The sequence below is a fragment of the Cnephaeus nilssonii genome (genome assembly GCF_951640355.1).
Source record: "Cnephaeus nilssonii genome assembly, chromosome: 13".
Classification (NCBI taxonomy): Eukaryota; Metazoa; Chordata; class Mammalia; order Chiroptera; family Vespertilionidae; genus Cnephaeus; species Cnephaeus nilssonii.
Window position 1 is genome coordinate 36,905,189 of NC_137084.1, and position 21,788 is coordinate 36,926,976.

Genomic DNA, 21,788 nt, shown 5'->3' on the forward strand with positions numbered 1-21,788 from the left:
CCGACCCTTCCACTCTCTCTCTAAAAGTCAATGGAAAATATCCTCGGGTGAGGATGACCAACAACAAAACCTGCGATGATACATGTAGACGTACCCGGCACACACGGAGTCTCAGAAACTGTTGGCTGGATCAGCTTCCCTCAGCAAAGAGGTCATGACCACCTCATGCAGGCTGGTAACTGGGTGGGTGGGAGACAGCGCAGGCCCAGAGCCCACCCCGCGAGAAGAGACCGGCCGTCTGTGGCGGGCACGGTGATGGGCCCCCAGGCGTTCAAGTCCTCGTCCCCAGGGCTGTGAGCTGCTACCTGGCGTGGCAAAGAGAGTTCAGGCTGCCTGACAGCTGATCTCGAGAGATATTCCAAATGGACCCAATGTCATCACAAGGTCATGAGGGAGGAGGGAGGCAGAGCGAGTGTCAGAGTGACATGAGACAGACTCGACCAGCCATTGCTGGTGTGAAGGTGGGCGGGTCATGTGCCAAGGAGCGGGCAGAGTCTCCTCTGGAGCCTCCGGAAATGAACGCAGCCCTGCCTCCACCTTGATCTTAGCCAGTGAGGCCCACGCTGAACTCTGGCCTCCAGAGCTGTAAGATAATAACCTGTGTCGTTTTAGGCCACTGAATTTGTAGTGATTTGTTACAACAGCAACGAGACACTGGTATAACGTCATACAGACGAACTCCGGTGACATGTGCAATGACGGGTGTGCCCGGGCAAAGGTGCCCAGGACGGGACACCAGGTGGGGAATGGCCCCAGGAGAGGCGGGAGGGAGGTCGAGAGCAGAGGTGCCTTCGAAGGTGTGGGCTCAGGGCGAGCTGGGCCAGGAGCTGCTGGGGGGTGGGGGGGCAGCGCACTCACTCACAGGCAAACACTGTACACACCCTAGTGACACAGGCACTTAGACAGGCAGACCCTATTGGACACAGCCCACCATTGTCTGGATTCCACCTGGCTGTGGAGACCTGTCTCAACACCTACATTTCCTGGGGCAGCTGAGTTCAGCAGGTGGGGCTGGGGGCCTGCCCCGCTCCATCCCTGGCGCCTCAGCAGTGAGAGGCAGCTGCAAGTCACAGCTCTGCCCAGACCGTGCACATGCTCCCCACAAACCCCCAACTATAGGAGGGACCCTTTCCACTCATTAGTCTATTCATTTCTCTGTTCGTCATTCACTCGTTCATCGTGTGTTTATTGACGCTCACTGCGTGCTAATGCCTGTTCTGGCTACTCTGATCCCCAGGCAAACAAGCGATTATCCATACCTGCAAGTTATGAAATCTAGTGTAATCAGAGCTGTGACAGGGCGGGGACAGGTAGGGGCCTGTAGCAAGGCGGGAGGGGGTCCCAGCCTAGCCCTGGGGATGAGATAAGACTTCCCTGAGTAAATGACATCTCTGCTGAGTCATGACAAGGAGCTGGCTGGGCGAAGGTGAATTGGAGGAGGGCAAGAAAGGAGGTTAAATATAATTTTATTAACCAATGTCACCCTCAATAAATTTAATTTTTAAAGAAGGAAGGAAAGCTCAGCCGGTGTGGCTCAGTAGTTGAGCATTGATCCATGAACCAAGAGGTCCCCAGTTCGATTCCCAGTCAGGGCACATGCCCGGGTTGTGGGCTTGATCCCCAGTGCAGGAGGCAGCCAATCAATGATTCTCTCTCATCATTGATGTTTCTATCTCTCTCTCCCTCTCCCTTCCTCTCTCTAAAAATTCAATGAAAACGTATTTTAAAAAAGGAAGGAAGTTAAGCCAGGTTGTGATGTGTTTCGAGAGCTCTCCCTGCCCAGCGGCCTGGGGAGAAGGGGCAGTCGGGCAGCCGTGGTTGCTGGGACTAGAGAAGGCAGTGGACAGGATAGCGGTGGACGCTTCGGAGACACGCCCAAGGCGGCGCCTGTAGGACTGGGGCCTAACTGGAGGGGGCAGAGAGGGGGGAAGGGGGAAGGGCAGGCAGGTTAAAGCCTGGGACCCCTGAACATAGGCCCAGCCTCAGAGTCAAGTGCCTGGAGTGGGGGAGAGAGCAGAGGCCTGGCCCTGACTCTACAAGCGGGCGCCCGCTTCCCCGGGGGCGCTGGTGGAGAGAGGGTGTGGCTCTGGGTGGGGCCGTGTCCCACAGTGTCAGGCAGGAGACACCCTGCCCGAGTCCCAGACGTGCCGGAGAGGGCGAGGTTGAGTAGCCCCTCCCCGCTCTGCCGCTGGTGTGGAGAGCTGAGGGGACCCAGCCGGGCCACATCATGTCTGATGGAGCCAGCGTGAATCCAGGCCTGTGCGCCTGCATCCTGGGCTCCCCCTCCCCAGCCACCCCACTTCAGCCCGGCCGGTCTTAGTGCCGGAGAACGGAGAGCACAGGACTGTGACTGTGTCCCCCGCCCGGCCAGGTCACTGAGCGGCCCAGGCAAGTCCAGAAGCCCACCTCCAGGGCCTCACCCTCCGGGGCCTGGACCAGGGAGTACAGTTCTCTCGGGGGTGGAACTGTTGTAGGTGGTGAGAGCGGCACGGGTGGCAGGCTCATGGGGTCAGACTGGGCCTGGGTTCAGCAACCTCGGCACTTGGGTTCTGACGAGGAAAGAATTCGGACCCAAGACCCGGACTGTAAGGGAACATTTATTGGGTAAATCACAGAGGTGGGAAAAGTAATTCCCGGAAGAAATGGGCTCAGGAAACAAGTGATGGAGGCAAAGGAAGGGCCCTGGGAGCTTGGGAGGAGGAAGGTGATGGTAGCGCAACTGAGGGGCAGGGGGGGAGGGAGGAGGAGGTGCGGCCGTGCTCCCAGGAGGGAGAGAGCGCTGGGTCCTCGTCCTCAGGGTTTTAGGGCGGAGATCGTAGGGGAGGCCCCGGGAAGATCTCAGAAGACTCAGCAGTTCTCCAGGTGTGTCCTTTCAGGGTTACGGTCTCCACCAGGGCGGGCGGCCATTACCCAACACAGCTGGTCCTGAGGTCAGCCTTGGGGTCGCTGGTCTGGTTTTGTTGCTTTTCTGGGTCTGGAGCTGAAATACAACTGAGGCCTAGGGCAGCGGTCGCCAACCTTTCGGCCCTCACAGACCACCAGGGGCCTGTTGACGCCCGGTTGGCGCCCGCTGGCCTCGATGGTATCTCTAGGGAAGGAAAGGTCACCCTGGGGGCGAGGTCCGGCCTACAGTTGTCCTTTGCTCGGCACCCAGGGCTTTCCACCCTGGTGACCCGTTCTGGCCCCTCGCCCTTGCTCTGCTCATTCATGTCTGTCTCACTGCCTGGCCCGGGGTGGGCTGGAGCCCACAGCGGGGTCGGGGCTCTCACGCCCTCTCCACACGCCGCCACCCCTCCACTGACCACCTGAGAAGCAGAGAATTCCCGCCTCCCTTCCAGGAGGAGCGCAAGCGTAGCCAGTGTCCCCCACCGTCACTCAGCTCAGCAAAGCTGGCCTCCGGCAACGCAGGCCCAGCCGGAAGGCAGTCGGGACTCAGAACCCGGACGCTGGCCTGGCCCTGGTGAGATCTGGCCCTGACCGAGCCTCTGTCTCCTCATCTGACACGTGATTTGGGCTCGGTTGTCCTAAAGCTTCAGCAACGGCCTTGGCGTCCGCTCCGCAGTCCCTGCCCCACTCCAGCCCGAGGGCCTCCAGCAGATGCCTGGTCCCCGCAGAGAGCCCAGCCGCTCCACCTCCTCACTCCCCGCGGTCCCCGGGGTCCGTCCGAGATCCGTGGAGCCCCCGCCAGAGGAATGCGAGCCATTCCCGGCATCTCCTCCCCTGTGGCCAGCCCGGAGCGGCTGGGGCCTCGGGCCGGCTGACAGGAAATTAGCTGGGCCTGGCCTTCCCCACTACCAGCTGCTCTGCTGACCCTGACCCCGTGTTTTCCGAAACCTGATACTGCGGATTGCAGAGCCTCTTCTCCATCCGGGGGAGGCCTGGCTGGGCTCCGCGTCTGTGGGGCCTCCAGCCTACACGCGGCTCCGCCTTCCTGCCCTGGAAACGGGGCGCCGGGCTGTGACCCCCAGCAGGCCCCCCTCCCATCTCTGAGCGAGAGGCAGAACCCAGGGGACCTCGGGTTGGCGGCCTGCCGGAGGGGGCGTGAGGGGACCACTTGAGAGGCTGTTGTGGTCCTGGGAAGAATGGCTGTGGTCTGGTTCAGGATGTGACAGTGAAGATGGGGAAATCTGTATTGAGCCCTGGCTGGTTTGGCTCAGCGGACAGAGCGTCGGCCTGAGCACTGAAGGGTCCCAGGTTGGATTCGGTCCAGGGCACATGCCCGGGGTTGTGGGCTCGATCCCCAGTAGGTGGCGTGCGGGAGGCAGCCGATCAAAGATTCTCTCTCCCTCTCCCGTCATCTCTGAAATCAATTTTAAAAAATATATTTTTTTAAAAACTGTATGGAGTCCAAAGCTTCTGAGGAAATGAGATGGAGAGCCGCTGGCGGTGGCCTGGCCGTGGGGGCTGAGGGGCTGAGCTGCACAGCGGAGGGCGGGCAGCGGGTCTCCCTGAGCCGGGGACACTGAGGGCCCGGCAGGGCCGCCGTGGGAGGGAAGGATCGTAAGTTCGGCCTCGGACACGCGGAGGCCGAGGTGCCTCTCGGATGTCCCGGTGAACAAGTCGGTGCGCAGGGCGAGTGAGCTAGAGATGCACATTTGGGGGCAGAAAAGGAGAGCCGCCATGCAGCCATGCCAGCCGAGATGGGGCTGCCGCTGCCCAGGGCGAGCGTCAGGAGGAAGACGGAGAGGAGCCCCGCCTGCAGGACACGGCTGCGGCCACGGGGGAATCGGAGCAGCCACAGCTGTAGAAGGAACCAGAAGCTGTGCCAGGCAAGACGTGCAGAGAGCGTTTCACGGAGCCAGGCGCGACCAGGGGTGCGGGAATCTCCCGGAAAACTCCAAAGGGGAGGAAGGAGAGCGACTTAGGGTTTAGTGTCCGCAGGTCACCGGCGACTGTGGGGGGGCGCGTTCAGTGGCGTGAGGGGCGTGGGAACCAGGCTGCAGGGGCCCGGGGGGTGCTGAGAGGTGAGGAGACACGATGTGTGTGAGCGCGCTCAAGAGGAACTTTACTGTAAATGGGAGGGAGCTGGGGCCGCAGCCGGAGCGGGTGTGGAGTCAAAGAGAGGGTTTTGTTTTTTAAGGCAAATGAGACCTGAGCGTGTTTATCCGCTGCTGAGGAGGATCCTGTTGACAATACCTGAAAAATGGGATGACGGGGGAAGGAAGATGGTTTTGAGCCAGCAGCGGGCCGGCCGGGGCCACTCCACAGGGCAGGGCTGAGCGAGAGGCAGCGGCGACCCAGCCTCCTGGTCCGGTGGAGCCTTTGCTGCCCACGCTGCCACCTGCTCCTCAGGAGTCACCCGTCCTGTCTGTCCTGAGAGGGAAGCTGTTGGACGCTGAAGTTCGGGAAGGTGCAGCAGCTTCCAGCAGGCCCGGGGCAGTTTCTGGGGGGCGGCGGGCACCGGGGGCTCCGAGGGAACCTCTCTGACCCGTGCACTTGGCTGGGGGGGGCACTGCCGGTGATGGCTCTGTGTGCGCCACAGCCAAAGCCCAGCACCGTCCATGGCCAAGTGCCTGCACTAGGGGCCCTCCTTACCCTGATGGAGGGCAGGGATTGGAGACAGCTGGACAGACGTGGCCTGTCATGGGCACAAGGCTCGTTGCTGGTGACAGGACGCCTGAGACCTGCTGGACAGCATCCCTGACCCCTCCACCTGCTCTGCCGGGGCAGGGCAGTCCCGGGCATGCCAGGGGCAGCGGTCCTCAGAGGGCAGCCCCTGGACCAGGACCCTCACCCGGAAACTTGTCAGAAATGCTGATCCTCAGGCCCACACACCTGCTGCGTCAGAAACTCCGGGGCGGGTCCAACCGTGTTTACCGGACCTTCGGGCTGATTCTGAGACGCCACTGTCATAAATACATACAAGCATGTGTGTGAGACGCTAGTAGATGCGTGAGGATAAACCCACACACGTGTGAAGCATACGACTCTGCTCAAAAGAGGTTGTCTGTGTTGGAGATGACAGACTTAGCCAGTCACACACATTCTCTCCCTCTGAGGCAGGGCACATGCCTCCGAGGGCGGATGTTGGGTTTTCTTGAGAAGTCGGGTCCCTCGCAGCTGCAGATTCCATCTCCAAGGGTGGTAAGCTATTGCTCCACTGAGTTTCCCACGAAGCCCGCTGTTGGCCCTGCCTTGAACCAGCTGGGACCCAGAGCGACTGGGCAGCTCGGGCACCGTGGGCACCGCCGGGCCCCCTGCCCCCTGCATGGAGGCCTCACCATCCAGGGCGCACGCAGGGCCGGGCCGCCTGCCTGCGGAAGGGCGGGGCTGGACGGCCTCTGGTGCGGTCTCTCTGAGCAGGCCGCCTGAAGGCGAGCGGTACAGACGCTGGTTGTGAGTGAGGACGAAGAGTCCTGTCTTCCATTCACTCCGGCCTCGTCTCGCTGGAGCCGTCGGCATCTTTGGCAACATCCACTCTCTCCACTCCAAACCCTTTCTTCGCGCCTCATCCCCTGGTTCTCCTCCGGCCTCGCCTCGCCGGCCAGCTCTCGTGTGGTTATTCTCCCAAACCCCTCACAATGGGCTGGGCCCAGGTGTCACTCATGGACCACTTCTCTGTTCTCACTCTCCTTAGACTCTAAGGCTTAGAGCAGTGATGGGCAACCTTTTGAGCTTGGTGTGTCAAACTTCTCCAAAAAACTGAGCATAACTCGGGTAGTGTGTCACTTTGAGAAAAAAACATTATTTCGCGATATTTATAGTTTAAATAGTATAAATGTATAATTGTTATATATAATTGTATTTAATAAATCAAAAACTAATTATTTAGTGCTGACACGCATGTCATAGGTTCGCCATCACTGGCTTAGAGCATCTCAGTGGTCTCGTGGCTTTAAATGCCATCAGCTGGGGAAAGTCCCGCCTGGAATCCAGCTTACCCCTTTCCCGAACTCCAGCTGCCCTAGGGCCCCAGCTGAGTATCGGCGACATCGCAGTGGGAAGAGGACTAAAATGAAATTCCTCTCCCTGCACTCCGTCCCCCCCAAAGTAGAAAATGGCTTCTTTTCTTCAGCAACTCCGTGGTCTCAGTGGCCCCCAAAGTCTGAGAGTTGCCTTGATAGAGTGTTCCTTCTCTCTCACCCACAGCCCATCATCCATCAGCAAATCTGATCACTCCACCTTCAATGTACACCCTAACTGGAGGGCTTGTCGCCCCCTCGCCACGGCCACCCTGGTCCAAGCCCCCGGGTCCATTTCCTACCCGGATTCCTGCAGGAACCTCCTAACTGATCTCCACGCCGGCCCCTTCTGTCTGTTCTCAGCACAGTGGCCAGAAAGGCCTTTATTAACTGTGAGAGGGTGAGCCCTGGCCGGTTGCTCAGTGGTTAGAGTGTCAGCCCGGGGAACAAAGGGTCTTGGGTTCGATTCCTGGTCAAGGGCACGTACCCGGGTTGCAAGTTTCAGCTCCAGGCCTGGCCGGGGCACGTGCAGGAGGCAACCAATGGATGTGAGACAACGATGTTTCTCCCTCCCTCTCCTCTCTCTCGTCCACTCTCTCTAGGAATCAGTGGGGAAAATACCCTCGGGTGAGGATTAACAACGAGAGTGTGAGAGGGTGGTACTTCCCTGTGGGGCATCCTCTGGTGCCTTCCTGTCCTTCTGGGAGAAGGGAGGCCGTGCAGTGACCTCAGCTCCTGCCACCGCCCCTTGCTCACCCTGCACCAGCCACACCACCGCATCCCAGAGCACTCTTCCCCGGGCATCTTCAGGCTCACCCTCACTTCCTTCAGGTCTCCACGCCAGTGTTCCCTGATCAGAGGTGTCTCCCCTGCCGGTAACAGCACCCGCCCGCTCCATGCCCCTCCCGTGCTCCAGGCCCTGCTCTGTCGTTTCCATAGCATGCATCACCACCTCACATGCAACTGCTTCCATGTGACATACACACGTAGCTAGCACTGTCTCTCCCCACTGGACAGTGTGCTTTGCGGAGGTAGTAACTTTGCTTTGTTCCCAGGCTGTTTCCATTGTCGAGATGCAAACAGACGCTTAAATCCGTGCTGGATAAACATGTATGGAAGGAAGGGGCCAAGGTGACTGCGGGGACGGCTGCTGGGCCGTGAGGAGGGAAGCTAGGCCAGCTGAGAGGAAGAGCACACGGGGAGCGGTGGGGGGATGGGGAGGGGGGGCGCAGACCGAGCTCCTCCAGAGATGGGAGAAGAGCCGCCATCTCTGACGTGCCAGAACTGATCTCCATGAGGCCTGAGGGTCAGCGAGGTCTGCGAGGTTATATGTCGTAGCCTCACAACTGCTCCCCACCCCTCTCCTGGTGACAGTCAGGTTTATGTTCCTTGCAACCAAAATAGCCTTGACCTGCCACCACCCACCCATCCACGTCACCATCTTCCACCCAGCCTCCCGGTCACCTAGACATTTAATCATCTGTCTACAAATCAAACTTCCCATCCTCATGGGCATCCCTCAGCCCAGCGTCCATCCGTCTACCCCTCGGCACAGAACCAAACAGCCCTCCCTCCCACAGCAGCCTTTCAAACACACCTGGTGGAGCGGGGCCCGGCGAGGAAGGGTCCTGAGCGCCAGGCTAAGGCCACCCCACGTCATTACTCAACCGTGGGAGCTATGGGAGGGTTTGGGGCAGACATGTTGCACAATCCTCTCTGTGTTTTGAAAAGTAACAGCAGCTATGAATAAGACGGATTGGGTGAGGGGAGTCCAAAGGCAGGAAGACCGATGGGGCCCATATTGCAAGGTTCCCGGTGGTGAACTAGGACAGGATGGCAGCTCGGGGAAGGTCGTTTCTAGAGCACCGGTGGGTGGGCCGAGGCACTGCGCTTGCCCCACTCTCAAGGGGCTGCTCCTCCCCTACTTCCAGCCACGCCGCCCAGGACGAGGAGTTCCCAGGAGCTCCCAGGAGGCCCAACCCACAGCCAGTTCCTTCTGGGCCCCTCTGCAGAGTCCTCTGCCCTCAGCTCACGCCCCTGAGCAAGCGACATTTCCAGAGCACACAGGCACCCACCAACCCGTCCCGCGTCTCAGCCCCGGCTGCGCAACGCTGGGCCCTCTTCTCTGTTCATTTTCTCTGCCTCCTCCGAGGCTGGGCCTCCAGCCCAGTGAAGTCAGGGTCTGGGAGGCAGCCCTAGCTCCCTGCCCGCCCACGGAGGCTATATTGGGAGCACGACAACTCCCTACAGACACAGACTCGGGACCCACCCTGCAGCGCTGCCCCCACCCCTGTTACCTAGTCTCCAAGCAGCGTGGGTGTTGCTCACATTTTCGCTTGTTTGTTCACTCCTTTATTCACGCCACAAATATGTATCGCTCTCCCAGTGTGATGGAGCCGGCACCGCAGGGTGCATGGGGGGCTGCGGTAGGTACATGAGTAGGTATCTGTGGCTAAACACTAACGGCAGAACATCCTCTCGGTGCCCTCCCTCAGGGCTGGCTGGTGCTGGTGACTCAGAATCAGGTGCACCTGGCATCTGTGGGTCCCTGCGTGTGTGCGTGCAGGCACGTGCTCTCAGGGGAGGCGGCCATGACTCAGCAGCACACGGCGTCGGTGCATACCTGTGCGCCGCGTCTCCGTGTGTGCGGGCACCGGCAGAGGCTCTGGCCCCCCAGGGGGTGGGGGAAGCGGTTGGGGCTGACTCAGCTCAACACAGGGACTGGGCGCCCACAGGCCAGCTGTGACTTTGCGGCCCTGCTCACTTGCCAAACAGTCAGTGTTGGGTGCAAACTTCCCATCACAGAGCGCAGGGGAAAGGTCCCCGCCGGAGCCTCAGTCAGCAGGAGGGACTTCGCAGCCTGGGCCCGGCGGCATTTGCCCCTGGGACCCCCTACCTGCCCCTCACCACAGGTACAGGGCCCCGCCTCTCCACCCCTCTGGCCTGGCCTCCCGGAGGCTGGGGGGGCCACAGTGACTCCTCCATCACCCCACCCATCGGTCCCAGGTTGGCCTTTCTCCAATATCTGCACCCAGGCGTCGCCTTAGCAAGCACCGTCCCGGGACCCCTTCTGACCTCCAGGCTCCAGACCCCCTGCCTGGCTGCGGCCCCCGCGGTCCCCCATCTTCTCCCTCTGTGTTCCTTGCCCTCTCTCTCCCTGGCTGTCTGTCTCCTTATCTGTCCCCGTCTATCTCTGTCTCTTCTCCAGGCAGGCTGTCTGCAGCCGATGCCTCACAAGAGTGGAGGTGCTGACAGGGAGTGGGTGTGGGGAGGACACTCTATGTCCCCTCTTGAGCCTTATCGGGAAAACTGCAGTCACTGCTCGGGCCTCGGGCTGGAATTCTGCCCTGGATGACCTTGCTCTGTTTGCTGGGGCCTCCACAGGGACAGCCAGGGTCAACCCAGGCAGGAAACGGCCCCTGCTTGTTGGCTGCCCCTGCTGCTCACCCACTCTCTCCGGCTCCAGCCAGCGGCCCCAGGAGGCTCCAGGGGACAGGGCTGGTCCTTCCCGAGGCACTTGCAGAAACAGGGCCCAGGCCCGAGGGGGGACCGTGGGGGGGTGAATCACAACCAACAGGCTCACGGTGCCAGCAGCCCCTCCTTTGGCCCCAAGAGGAAATGCTGGGCTGAGGAGGAACAGGGGGCTGCCCCCATCACCCCCGCCCAGGTGCCCCCAGCAGGCCTGCACTTGCCGCCCCCAGTACATACCAGGAATGGCTGGGAGAGGCCCTGGGGTCGGGACACGTGGGTTTTGCCCCAGATCTGTCATTGCCTGTGTCCCCTTGGGCAATTGCCTCACTCTCTGAGCCTCACTCTCCTCATCTGTAAAATAGCGCCAGCTTTCTGGGTTGTTGAAGGTAAAGTGAGCTCTGCGGGGCTGTGGGTCCCATCAGCCCTTGGCAGACTCGGCTGTGACCCGCTGCCCCCTCCTTCCGGCCAGAGGAACGAGGGGAAGAGGCCCTGCCCGGAGCAGGACAGCGGGACAGCGGGACAGCGGGACAGCAGGGCAGCCCTCAGGCCGCCCCTGGGCGTGTGGGACCCGCGGCGCACGCCTGCCACCTGGCGGCCGCCGCCGGCCTCGCCCCGCCGCCTGCCGGGCCTCCCAAAGGTGTGACCGCGCCTCTGCCCAGGTCCCGGCGGGTTCAGGACCGGCCATGCAGGCGTGGGGTGGCGGGAATGTCCCCGATGAAGGCGGGGGCGAGCGCCTCTGGTAAAGGAGCCGAAATGTGGGCCTGGGGGCTGCGTGCAGTCCCGGTAGGCGTGGAGGGTGAGGTTAGAGCGATGCGGGTTGTTCTCCTTGTGGACCTGCTTTTTCTGTCTCCCACTGTGGCCATGACTTTGTGCGAAGAAAAAAACCTACAAACTGCATTTTTAAAGAATCACGGGGGGGGGGTCTCATTGACCATCACAGGAATTCCACAAGTTGGGGCCTCGTTTCTAGCATCTCTGCGTGAAGTCTGGGGGGGGGGGGGGAGGGGGGGAGACGGGGAACGGGGACTGGGACCTGAGGCTTTGGGATTGATGATGGTCCTTCTTTAAGAAGACAGGGTGGCTCAGGGGGTCAGAGCGTCCTGGCCGCCGGCAGGGTTGTGGGTTTGATATCCAGTCTGGGCACATACCAGGATCAACCAATGAATGCATAAATAAGTGGAACAACAAATCGATGCCTGTCTGTCTCTCTCTCAAAAAAGTATCAATAAAAAAAAGAAGGAAGGAAAAATAGTCCCCAGCCTCAGCGTAGGGTGGAGCAGAAGCTTGCTTCCTTGTTATCTCTGAGGACACCACTGAATTGAGGCTCTTTTGAGGACAGGGACTCATTCCGGAAAGGGCCGTTAAAAGGCCGGCATTTACTAAGCACCTACGGGGTGCCACCTGCCGGCAATACAGCCACGAGGCCTGTCCGGTCCTTGAGGCGCCCTGGGCCGGCACCAGAGGAGGCTCATCGGAGCTGCAGTGCGGGGGGCGGGGGACCCTCACCTGCGGCCACTGAGGCAGAGTCAGGAAGAGCAGCGGAAGTGGCCGTGGGACCGCAGCTGCTGGCCAGGCCCTGGGGCAGAGGGAACGGCTCTGGCCCCAGGACAGCTGTCATGGCCACAAGGAAGCCACAGCATTCCTGAGGGCAAAGCGGAGGCCGGTGCTTCGGGCTCCGCTGGGAGGCTGTGGTCACAGGCCACCGAGACCCACTTCATGTCCCCGCTGGGCCTCCAAAGGGCTGGTGAGCCGGGGGAGTGGGGCCTTTCTGGGCAGCCCCCACCCTGGGACGCATACCTGCCTCTGCAGGGCGCCTGCCTGTGGACGTGCGGAAAGCGCGGCCGGTGTTCCCCAAACTCTCCAGCCGCCTTGCACGCCTGCCCGCCTCGGTCACCTGCGGGGTTTTCTCAAAACTTGCCCGTCCACCCAAAAATCCCCATTTGGAGGCCTGGCCCCGCCAAGATGGAAAGCCCCTCATCACATGACTTTCTGAAGAAAACGCACCAGAATGAGACGCGATGGAAGCCCGGGGGTGAAGCGTGTCTCTGCGTGTGGAGAGACCTGGAGGACACCATGTGGCTCCCGGGCGACACGCAGAGGGCCGTGGCCTGTGCAGACCCGAAGCTCCCTGAGCAGGTGGCACAGGAGGCAGGACCCAGGTGTGCGTCACCGAAACCTCCTCCTTCCCGGCTCAGAGCCTCTGAAGGCCGAGCGGGCGGCCACTCTGCCCCTCCGCCCTCCTCCCACTCACCGCGCCATGGCCAGTGAGGGCCTCGGACTCTGCCACCCATACTCCTTCCTTTTTTTTTTTTTTTAAATCTTTATTGTTGAAAGTATTACATAGGTCCTCCTTTCCCCCATTAACCTCTTCCAGCCCACTCCCGCCCTCCCCGCTCCCAGGCCCTCACCATCCCATTGTCCGTGTCCACAGAGTATGCATATATGCGTACAAGTTCATTGGTTGATCTCTTCCCACCCACCCTCCCCTGCTTTCTCTCGGAGGTTCAACTCTGCTCATGCTTCTATGTCTCTGGGCCTGTTTTTGATCATCAGTTTATTTGGTTCCTTAGATCCCACATGTGAGCGACATCCTGTGATGCTTGTCTTTCCCTGACTGACCCGTGCACCTTTCTTGAATAGCCTGTGTGTTCCCTGTAAACAAATGTTTCAGACACAAATGCCCTCCACGTGGGAACAGAGAGCCCGGTGGGCAGCGTCGGACGGAGGCTGCGTGGGAGGAGGGGCAGGGCCTGGGCTCTCGCGGGGAGGGGAGGGACAGATGAGCAGGGGTGGCAGTGGTCCTGGCACCCCGAAACCAGTCTGAGGGCAGTGTGTCTCCTCAGGGGAGCTAGCCCAGGGTCCTGGCTGACCCCTCAGGGCGGGCGGAGACCATGAGAACAGGAGGGAAAACGTGGAAGGTGGGGCCCAGGCAGGTCTGCTCTCAGAGACCCGGCGTGGGCTGCTGCTCACAGCGGAGAGGTTTGGCTGAGGGGAAGAGGCCGGTGACACGAGACAGGAAATGAGGGATTCAGATGGGGAGGGGGGCAGGCTACGGGCTGGGGGCTGCCCGGAAGGGGGTTTGCTAAACAAAGCTTCCCTCGCCCCAGTCCTCACATCGGGCCTCCGGCAGGGCGCTGTGCCTGCTGTGGAGGTGGACACGGCCGGGGAGGACGGCCTCATTCCTGTGGGCACGCACCCCTAAGAACAGGGTGCTATCTACACGGTGGGCACAGAAGCAATCTGAGGCTCGCCCTGTGGGAACTCAGCGTCCACCACGTTTACCCACAACCCAGGCCGGAGGCTCAGCCACCTCAGAAAGGTCAATGGGAGCTGAGCCTGGGACGAGAGCGTGGACATGTCAGCTGGGGGTGGGGGTAGAAACACAGAGGAAAAATGTTTGACATCCCACGAGGAGGCAGGGGTGTGATGAACTCATCCTAGAAAAGGGTCAGGACCTGATCTGCCCCCTCCAGGTCCTTCTCTGCAAACCGAGGGGCCTGGGCCCGCTGACCTCTCGGGACGAGCCAGCTGCCGCATCCGAGAAGCACTGCGGCCACAGGCAGCAAGCTGCACGCGTCTGGAGCACAAAGCTGACGGCTTATTGTACAACCGCTGCCCGTTCCAGCACCCGGGTTCTCTGTGCCCTTTTCCAGTTAACACCCTCCCACACACCCCCTGGGACCCACGGTTCTGACCTCGGCGTCCACAGATCAGCGGGGCCAGTTCTGCAAGTCAATACGAATGGAATCATTCAGATGTTCTGTTTGCCTTCTTTGCACAACAGAATGTCCGCGGTCCATCCTTGGGGCTGCACCTCTCAGCGATGTTATTTTGATTACAGTGTGGCCTCCTGTCTGACTGCCACGGTTCACCCATCTGTTCTCTGCTGATGGGCATTCGTGGCGCTTCTGGCTTGGGGCCATCCTAAAGGTGCGGTGACCCTCCTCGTGGGGTCTCTGGTGGACTCGTGCCTCCTCCTGGTTGTGGAACCACGGGACTGGAAGGCGGTTGTTGTCTTCAGTAGATACTACCATCTAGTTTCCCCGAGGTTGAGGGGTGACTTTTGCAGGTCTCCAACGGAACATATAAAGGACGTAGAGCGGGGAGAGGAAAGAACATTCCTTAAACTAATCCCAAGACAGATTCTTTCAACAAGTTTGGAGCACCTGCTACGAAGTGGTAAAAGCTGAGCAGAGCCTCTCCCCTTCCCTGTGGCCTGACCTTGGCCGATCCTCGCTCCTCTGGGGCAGCTGTGCCACGCTGGAGGCTTTGCACCAGCGCTCGGCTCCGTGAGGCACATCCCCAGCTGGCGGTGCACAGAACACACCCTCGCCAGCTGCTGGATGGTTCTGACGGACCCTCCGGGTGCAGAGCTCAGCCACTCCTGGAGAGAAACCAACCTCATGGCAGCTTTTACACTTCCCGCCTCAGCAACCTGCATCACAGACTTTCAGCCAGACCCACAGCAGCTCCCTTCGATCTCTGTGGAAAGGCATTTAGCGTTTCTGAAGCACAGGGCCCCATGCAGGTGCCACAGCCCCTGCCCACCGCTCTCTGCCAGCTCACAGAGCAAACGGCCTCTCTCCCTCCCAGGTGCACCCGTTGATACCAACTCCTGGGGCGCCTTACAGGGAAACCTGCCTCCCGGAGCCTGTCGTGTTCGGGGCAGTAGAACTGGCCTTTCTGTAGAGCAACCTCAGCACTGCTGACATCTGAGGCCGGACAATTCTTTGCAACCGGGGGCCGTCCTGCAAACTGAGGGACATGTGGCAGCATCCCCGGCCTCTACCCACTGGATGCCAGGAACACCCCCCGCTGTGACAACCGGAAAATGTCTACGGACATTGCCAAGTGTCCCCTGGGGGGCGAACTCATGCTGGTGGAGAGCCACTGCAGCAGCGAAACCCGTTGTTAACAAAACACCAGGCAGCACACCCTCTCCCTCTCGAAGGGAGAGGTCAGCTTCCCGAGACGCCATCAGGTTGGAGGAGTGGCCTCCTGTGTCCACAGCAGGACTTTTACTCTTGGCAACCAAAACAGAACCAATCTCGGCACCAAAACAAAAAAAAACCACACTGTTTACTCTGAGAAAACGGAAAGGCACATGAATCTGGGAAGCAGAGGTAAGAGGACTTAGAGGCAAGAGCAACAATGAGGGAGGAATTGTCTCTGTAAGTTCCCGGCTGTGAGCTGACACGGTTACCCACATCAGTGACTCAGCCACCAAACACAAGGCCAAGGTCAACTCAGGGGCAACACTGGTGTGAGGCCCACACTCCACACCCAGCGTTTTCAGGAAGTGCCCCTCTCCCAAGTCCATCTCCTTGTATGAAAATACACACACACACACATACACACACACACACACACACACACACACCTCCATGGACCTATTTTATTAAATCAGACAGTTTTAAATGTATGTTGTTCTGGGGTGTTTTTTTATTCTTATTTTCTTACTAAGTCCATTTTTTAAAAATCATACAAAATATGTTTAATATATCTTAGAAAATTAGCAAAAAAAATTAAGATTGTTCAGCATATTACATTGTACATTTAGGTAAGAATGTTTGAAAATTTATAAATATTTTGTTCCCTCTCAAGACGGCACGTGACAAAAATACAATTTTAAAATGTTTTCATAGGTAATTCCTATAAATGATCACACTCCTGTTTATTAAGTAAAAGGCCCGATTAGGACAAGCGTTCCCACACTCCTGAAACGTTCTGTACAGTAACTACAAAAGTAACACAAGGGGTCCGTCAGCACGCTGACCACTGAAACCATTTTAAATCGTAGGAGGAATTCAGCTACTCTCAAAATCTCATTCCAAACGGGATCTACTTAGTTCATCTACGGGCTTTGATTCATAAATACAGCAGGTGAATGACATCGTTTTGTGCAACACTGTTTTGTTACCACGTTGAGGAGATACCACGAAAACTTAACTCTGGCCTTTATGAATTAGCCTGCGGGAAAACTGGCTTTGCTGTATACGTCCCTTCGCTTAGGGTCGGAGACCCTGTCGATAATGCCAAGTGAGGACTTACTGTATGTGTCTGAGCCAAAGCCCTGTTTAAAAGGATGCCGACTGCCCAGACAGTGCCCCCGAAGCCGGCGGTAAGTCAGTGGCACCGTGCTTTACACACAGACACCTCTGCACAGCCGCCCCTCGGACTGCGACCGCTCGGTCGGGGCTCGGTCCACGAGCAGCTGCTGGCTCCCGCCTCGGAGCAGTACGGTCGGGGCACCCCGCGTGAACTGCCAGGCTATTGCCAATCTAGCTGAGAACCAGATACTGGGAGGAGGACACGCGGTGCAGAAGGAGATGGTGGACCCGAGTCCACAGAGGTCCGAGCATCCGGGGACCCAGAGCACCACCCCGCGCCCCCCCAACAGGACAGCAGCGACGCTGACGAGAATCTGAGAGCTACCAAGGGATTTCCGTTTTCCAAGAAAGAGTCTGTGAGGAGCCTGGCAGTGTTGGCTCTTTTCCTTCCCAGATAAGCCCTCATTTGCAGGAAGATGACCACGGCTCCCGCAGTATCTGGACCGCACGGGAGGCTGAAGGAAGAAAAGTTAGAAGCAGCAAAGCCAGTTCCTTTTGTCCTTCGCACAAAGCCCTCCAGCTGCACGCGGAGCCCACGTGGCGGCCGGGCCGCGGCCGCGGTCACTCGGTGCCCTTCTTCCCTTTCCAGCTCCTCTCGCGCTCCTCCAGCTCCGCCTGGGTGAAGGCGGCGGGGCCCCAGTGAGTGATGAGGTGCGGGTTTTTGGAACCTGGAAGACAAGCAGGCTTGAAATACCGGGAGTACCGTGCCCTGCCCCTGACGTGATCATGACAACACCGTGCCTTTTCCACCCGTTTCCTCTCGGAGGAACGTCCCAGTGCCCAGCAGCCAGAGCCACGAGACGTGCACCAAGCGGAGCACCGGCCTTCGGTCTGTTCAAGGGCAAGGAAGGCAGAGACGCTAACCCTCAACAGCGGGGCTTCTTACATTTGGGCTGAAGAAGCTTCTCTGCACGATTCTGATGCCCACAATGAAACAGAGAGATAAAGCGAACACACACAGGACCGTTACCTGGTTCGATCAGGCGGATGAGCCCTTCGTGCTGGGCCACTTTGTCCTTCCAGCTCTTGGTCTTACTAGTTGCCATCTCCAGCTTCTTTTTAACCCCCTGAAACAGAGGGGGTTTTTGATTTGGCAACACACCTTGGTAGCTGAAGAGCCAAATAACTGGCCCCTTCCCATAAGCTCGGGCTTTCTCTGTAAGTCACTCTAAGAAGCAGGAACCATCAGCGCCCCCATTTGCAGGTGGGAAAACTAGGATGCAGAGCAGTTGAGTGCCTGCCTGAGGTCACACCGAGGACCTCACCCACACTGATTACAGGTGAGTGTCAAGTCCCGTGTGCCTCCCTCTCGGCTGCAAGTCCACCCTCCATTGCCCAGCCGCGGCTCCCGGGTAAGTCTCCCCCCAGCGGGCACCATCTCAGCTCTGTAGGCGGAGGGGGCTGAAGGGGCAAGGGGCTTGGCTTCCCAGTTCCACTGGGCTCTTCTCAGCGGCTCCCGTGCGTGGCATGTGGGACACCCGTGGTGCACCCCGAGGGGTTTCAGTGGCACCTCCCTGTGGCAGCTTCGGCCAGGGCCCCAGAGGCGGCCCCCGGTGAGCTCCGTGGGCACAGCACCTCGGGGAGCTTCCCTGCCGTCAGTGGCCACAGCTGTGCCTCCCCGAGGAGGCCCGGTCCCGGCACTGGGCTTACGGGGACCCTCCAGGCGTGTCCTTCCTGGGTGCTCTGCCTCAGTCCTGCACCTGCCGTTCCCATGTTCTTAGAGTTTTCTTTACCGCTTCATAGGTAATCCGGTTATAGTTAATACTTGTTTATGTTAAACTTTCCCCATTCCAGTTCCTGTGTGGGTTCCGTCTCCTGAGTGGACTCTGACTGACACGCCTCACCGCCTTTTTCTTTCTTCCAGCGAAGCAAAATTCTTACTACGGCTTCTTGCCGCTAAGCAAATGTTCTCTTATTTTAAAAAAGCTTGTTTGCCCGGCCGGTGTGGCTCAGGGGAGAGAGCGTCCACCTGCAGACTGAAGGGTCCCGGGTTCGATTCCGGTCAAGGGCATGCACCTCAGTTGCAGGGGCATGTGCGGGAGGCAGCCAACAGATGTGTCTCTCACATCGATGTTTCGCTCTCTCTCTCTCTCCCCCCTCCCTCCCACTCTCGCTAAAAATCAATGGAAACATCCTGGGTGGAGATTAACCACAAAACAAAAAGCCTGTTTTTAACCATTTAAGTGCACATTGGCCGGGAGGTTACCTCGTACTGCTCGAGCGCCTGCTTCCGCTCCAGCTCCAGCTGCTCCAGCTGCGCCATGGCCTCCTGAAGGGCCCGCTCCTTCATGACGCGCTGGTTCTCCAGCTCCTGCTTCTCCGCCTCCGTCGTCTCGATGGCCTGCTGCTGCTCCAGGTGCCACCTCTCCAGCTCCGCCCTCTTGGAAGACTCCTCCTCCAGCAACCTGCAATGTGGGGAGCTCAGGATCGCGGGCCCAGGCCTCCACATCTGACCCCCCGTGACGAGGCACTCAGTGCAGAAGAGACTCTCGAGGTCACCTGTCCGCCTCTCTCGTGCTGCAAGGAGGAAACCTGGGCCCAGAGAGGCCCGTGTTCACAGGACGTGACCCACGCCTCCCGCTCCAAACTGTTTTACCCTCTTTTGAAAAAAAATTAATGGCATTTAAGGAGGCTCACTGTGCCTCGAGCTGGGCCAACAGTTAAGTGTGTTCCTAGTTAATCCTCACAATAAGCTGAAGATGAAGACAGAGAGGCACAAAGGTTGAGTGACCTCACCCAGGTCATTTGCCTGGCAGGGGGCAGGGCCACGTTCTGGAATTTCCCTGGTTCCTCCAACATTCAAACACCTTCCATCTGTAAAAACCTATCACAGAGGGAAAGGCTGATAAACTAACGAAGGTGAGGGCAGAAGGAACTAACAAAAGGTAGAATAATAATAGGAACCATTTACTAAACTATTACTACATGCCAAGCACTTTACCTTCATCATCATCAACCACACAAACAAGGCGCTATCATTTCTACGTTACACGTGAAGCCACTGAAAAGCAAACTGCACACATAGCCATGGGTTTCAACCCAGGTCTGTGTGACTCCAAATCCTATATAATAAAAGGCTAATATGCAAATAGACTGAACAAAAACGGCAGAACTAGAACAACCGAACAACTGGTCGCTATGACGTGTGCTGACCACCAGGGGGCGTGCGCAGAACATGGTGGGAGTCGGCCATGGCAGGATGGTGGAGCAGGTGAACAAGGGTACCAGACCAAGGCGGTGAGCCTCCGGTGGTTACTGAAAATTCTTTGCTCCCGCGCACCGCGGTCCTGCCTGTCCCTCGCACCTGCTGCTGGTGCCAGCTCCGCTCACACCCACTGCCGGTGCTGAAACCACTGCTTGCACCCACTGCCAGCACCTGATGCAGGCCCTGATCGCTTGGCACTGTCAGTGGGTGTGAGCAGCGGCTGCCGGCCCCAATCACCCCTGAGGGCTTCTCCACCTCCCCCTGCTCCTGAGGGGCGATCAGAGCAGCAGCCACCACTCACACCCACTGACGGTGCCAGCCCCACTTGCACCCGCTGCTGGCACCGGCCCCAATCGCTCTGTGCCATCAGTGTCAGCGGGTGCAAGCGGGGCCAGTGCCGTCAGTGCAGGGGGGAAAAGCAACGGCGGGAGCAGGGCTGCAGTCAGGGGATGAGGGGGGGGGGGCCGCAGTGGGAGGGGCCAGATGGGGGCACAGAGGATGGGCCAAGACCCGCCCCTGTGCCCACCGCAGCCTCGTGGCCCCCAGTTCCTTTCAAGGTGCACGAATTCGTGCACTGGGCCCCTAGTGTTACTATAACAGGCTACCTGTCTGAGAACTTCCAGCTACTTAGGTATTTAAATCAACTAAACCAACAGACAACCCAAACCTGAACCCAAAGTACAGACACTGTGGTCAGATGTCAGCCCAGGACAGGACACACCTCTAGTGTCTGGACCATCAGTCACAAGCCACACAGCAGGCCAGTTACCACCCGAGAACGTCTGCTCTTCTAAAACCAACAGCAAAGGCAGTAAAGTAACAGACTCCACACCCCTTATCTGAGCGCCCCCCCCCACTGCCCCACCCTAACCCCAACCACAGCTCTGTCAAAATCCCCTCTACAACATCCTGCGAGGTGGTTACCCAACTCGGCTCGAATGCCCTGTGTGATGGGCCCCTCGCTGCTTTGTAGACGGGGCCAGCTGCTGTGTGGCAGCCTCGGTCCTTGGAAAGGTCTTCCTCAGCCAAGATGAGCCCTCCCGCCTCCCATCCCCAGCCCCACAAAGGCCAGCCGGCGCCCCTTCGCTGTCTCCTGGGCTGCGATGTGCACACCTGCACACCTGCGTGTGGTCTGACCAGCACAGTCTATCCCGCGCTCGTGTGGACCTATGTCCGCTCCGTGTTCCTTTCTCGGTGCCGGGACACAGCCGTGAACAAGACTGGCAGGGCCTGCTTCTGCACCCCAGGGAGAAAGGATGGAGGGGGGTGGGCACTGGCAGCGCGTAGGTGCCCAGCATCTGGATCCCCTTCACACGTCTAGAGAACCTGGCACAGAAGGTGTCTTGATGGAAAGCAGGGTGCATCTCCCACTACAGAAGCTGCAGGCGACACCTGCTCCCCCTGCCCCTTGGCCGCCTGGGCTTGGCTAAGCAGCTGCCCCTCCTGGATCTGTCTCTGAGGAACTGACACAAAGAAGCAGAGACGGTGGGGAACTTATCGTGGCAGCAATATCCACAATCCAGTGGTGGCAGGAGCAACCACCGGCACGGTGCCCATGTCGGCACCACGGGCCTCCCGACTGGACTTCTCCCGTGGCCTGGTTTGGGCGGGGGTTTGGTTCCTGCCTGGGTTCCAGGCCTGGCCACCTGCTGTTCTGTGGAACTGGTGAGCTACTTAAGAACCTTCCACGGAATTGTTTTATTACTTTAGCTAATGCAAGTTGGTTTCTGTGGTTTGCAAACAAGCCCCTGACCAAAGAATCTAAACTCTCTGTTTCCTCATTTACAGAAAAATTATAGGAACAACACCCACCATCAAAGGTTTGCTGGTGCATTAAATGTGACAATGCGTGTAAGGTACTTAGAACAGTACCTATCATGTAGAAAATGCTGACTGAAGCAGCTTTTGTTATTACGGAGGAATTATTGCCTCATTAGCTCTGGATTCTCACATTCACTGAGGCTACCTGAGAGTAGATGAGGTTTTTGGCAATCACATCACAAGGAAGTAAAACTTCGAATCTTTTCGAATGAATTTCTATTCAGCCAAGTCTCCTGGATCCTGTACTTGCTCCGTAGATTTTTTTTTTTTTAATTTTTA

General features: G+C 58.7%; 1 protein-coding gene and 1 long non-coding RNA gene across 2 annotated transcripts in view; both read right to left on the minus strand.

Moving 5' to 3' along the window:
- Positions 1-2,581: 2,581 nt before the first annotated feature.
- LOC307108973 lies at positions 2,582-9,808 on the minus strand. Its single transcript, XR_013814365.1, has 3 exons — positions 9,200-9,808; positions 5,776-5,846; positions 2,582-5,136 (listed from the first exon to the last, which is right to left on the minus strand). It is a non-coding gene; the product is annotated as an uncharacterized lncRNA (long non-coding RNA).
- Positions 9,809-15,774: 5,966 nt separating this feature from the next.
- Positions 15,775-21,788, minus strand: part of SWAP70 (switching B cell complex subunit SWAP70) — a 67,977-nt gene continuing 61,963 nt past the window's right edge. Inside the window, exons 10-12 of the mRNA XM_079787857.1 lie at positions 18,690-18,888; positions 17,454-17,550; positions 15,775-17,151 (exon numbers count right to left, since the gene is read on the minus strand). Of these exons, the coding sequence (XP_079643983.1) occupies positions 17,045-17,151; positions 17,454-17,550; positions 18,690-18,888 (403 nt within the window). The 3' untranslated portion in view covers positions 15,775-17,044. The remainder of the gene's footprint in view (positions 17,152-17,453; positions 17,551-18,689; positions 18,889-21,788) is intronic.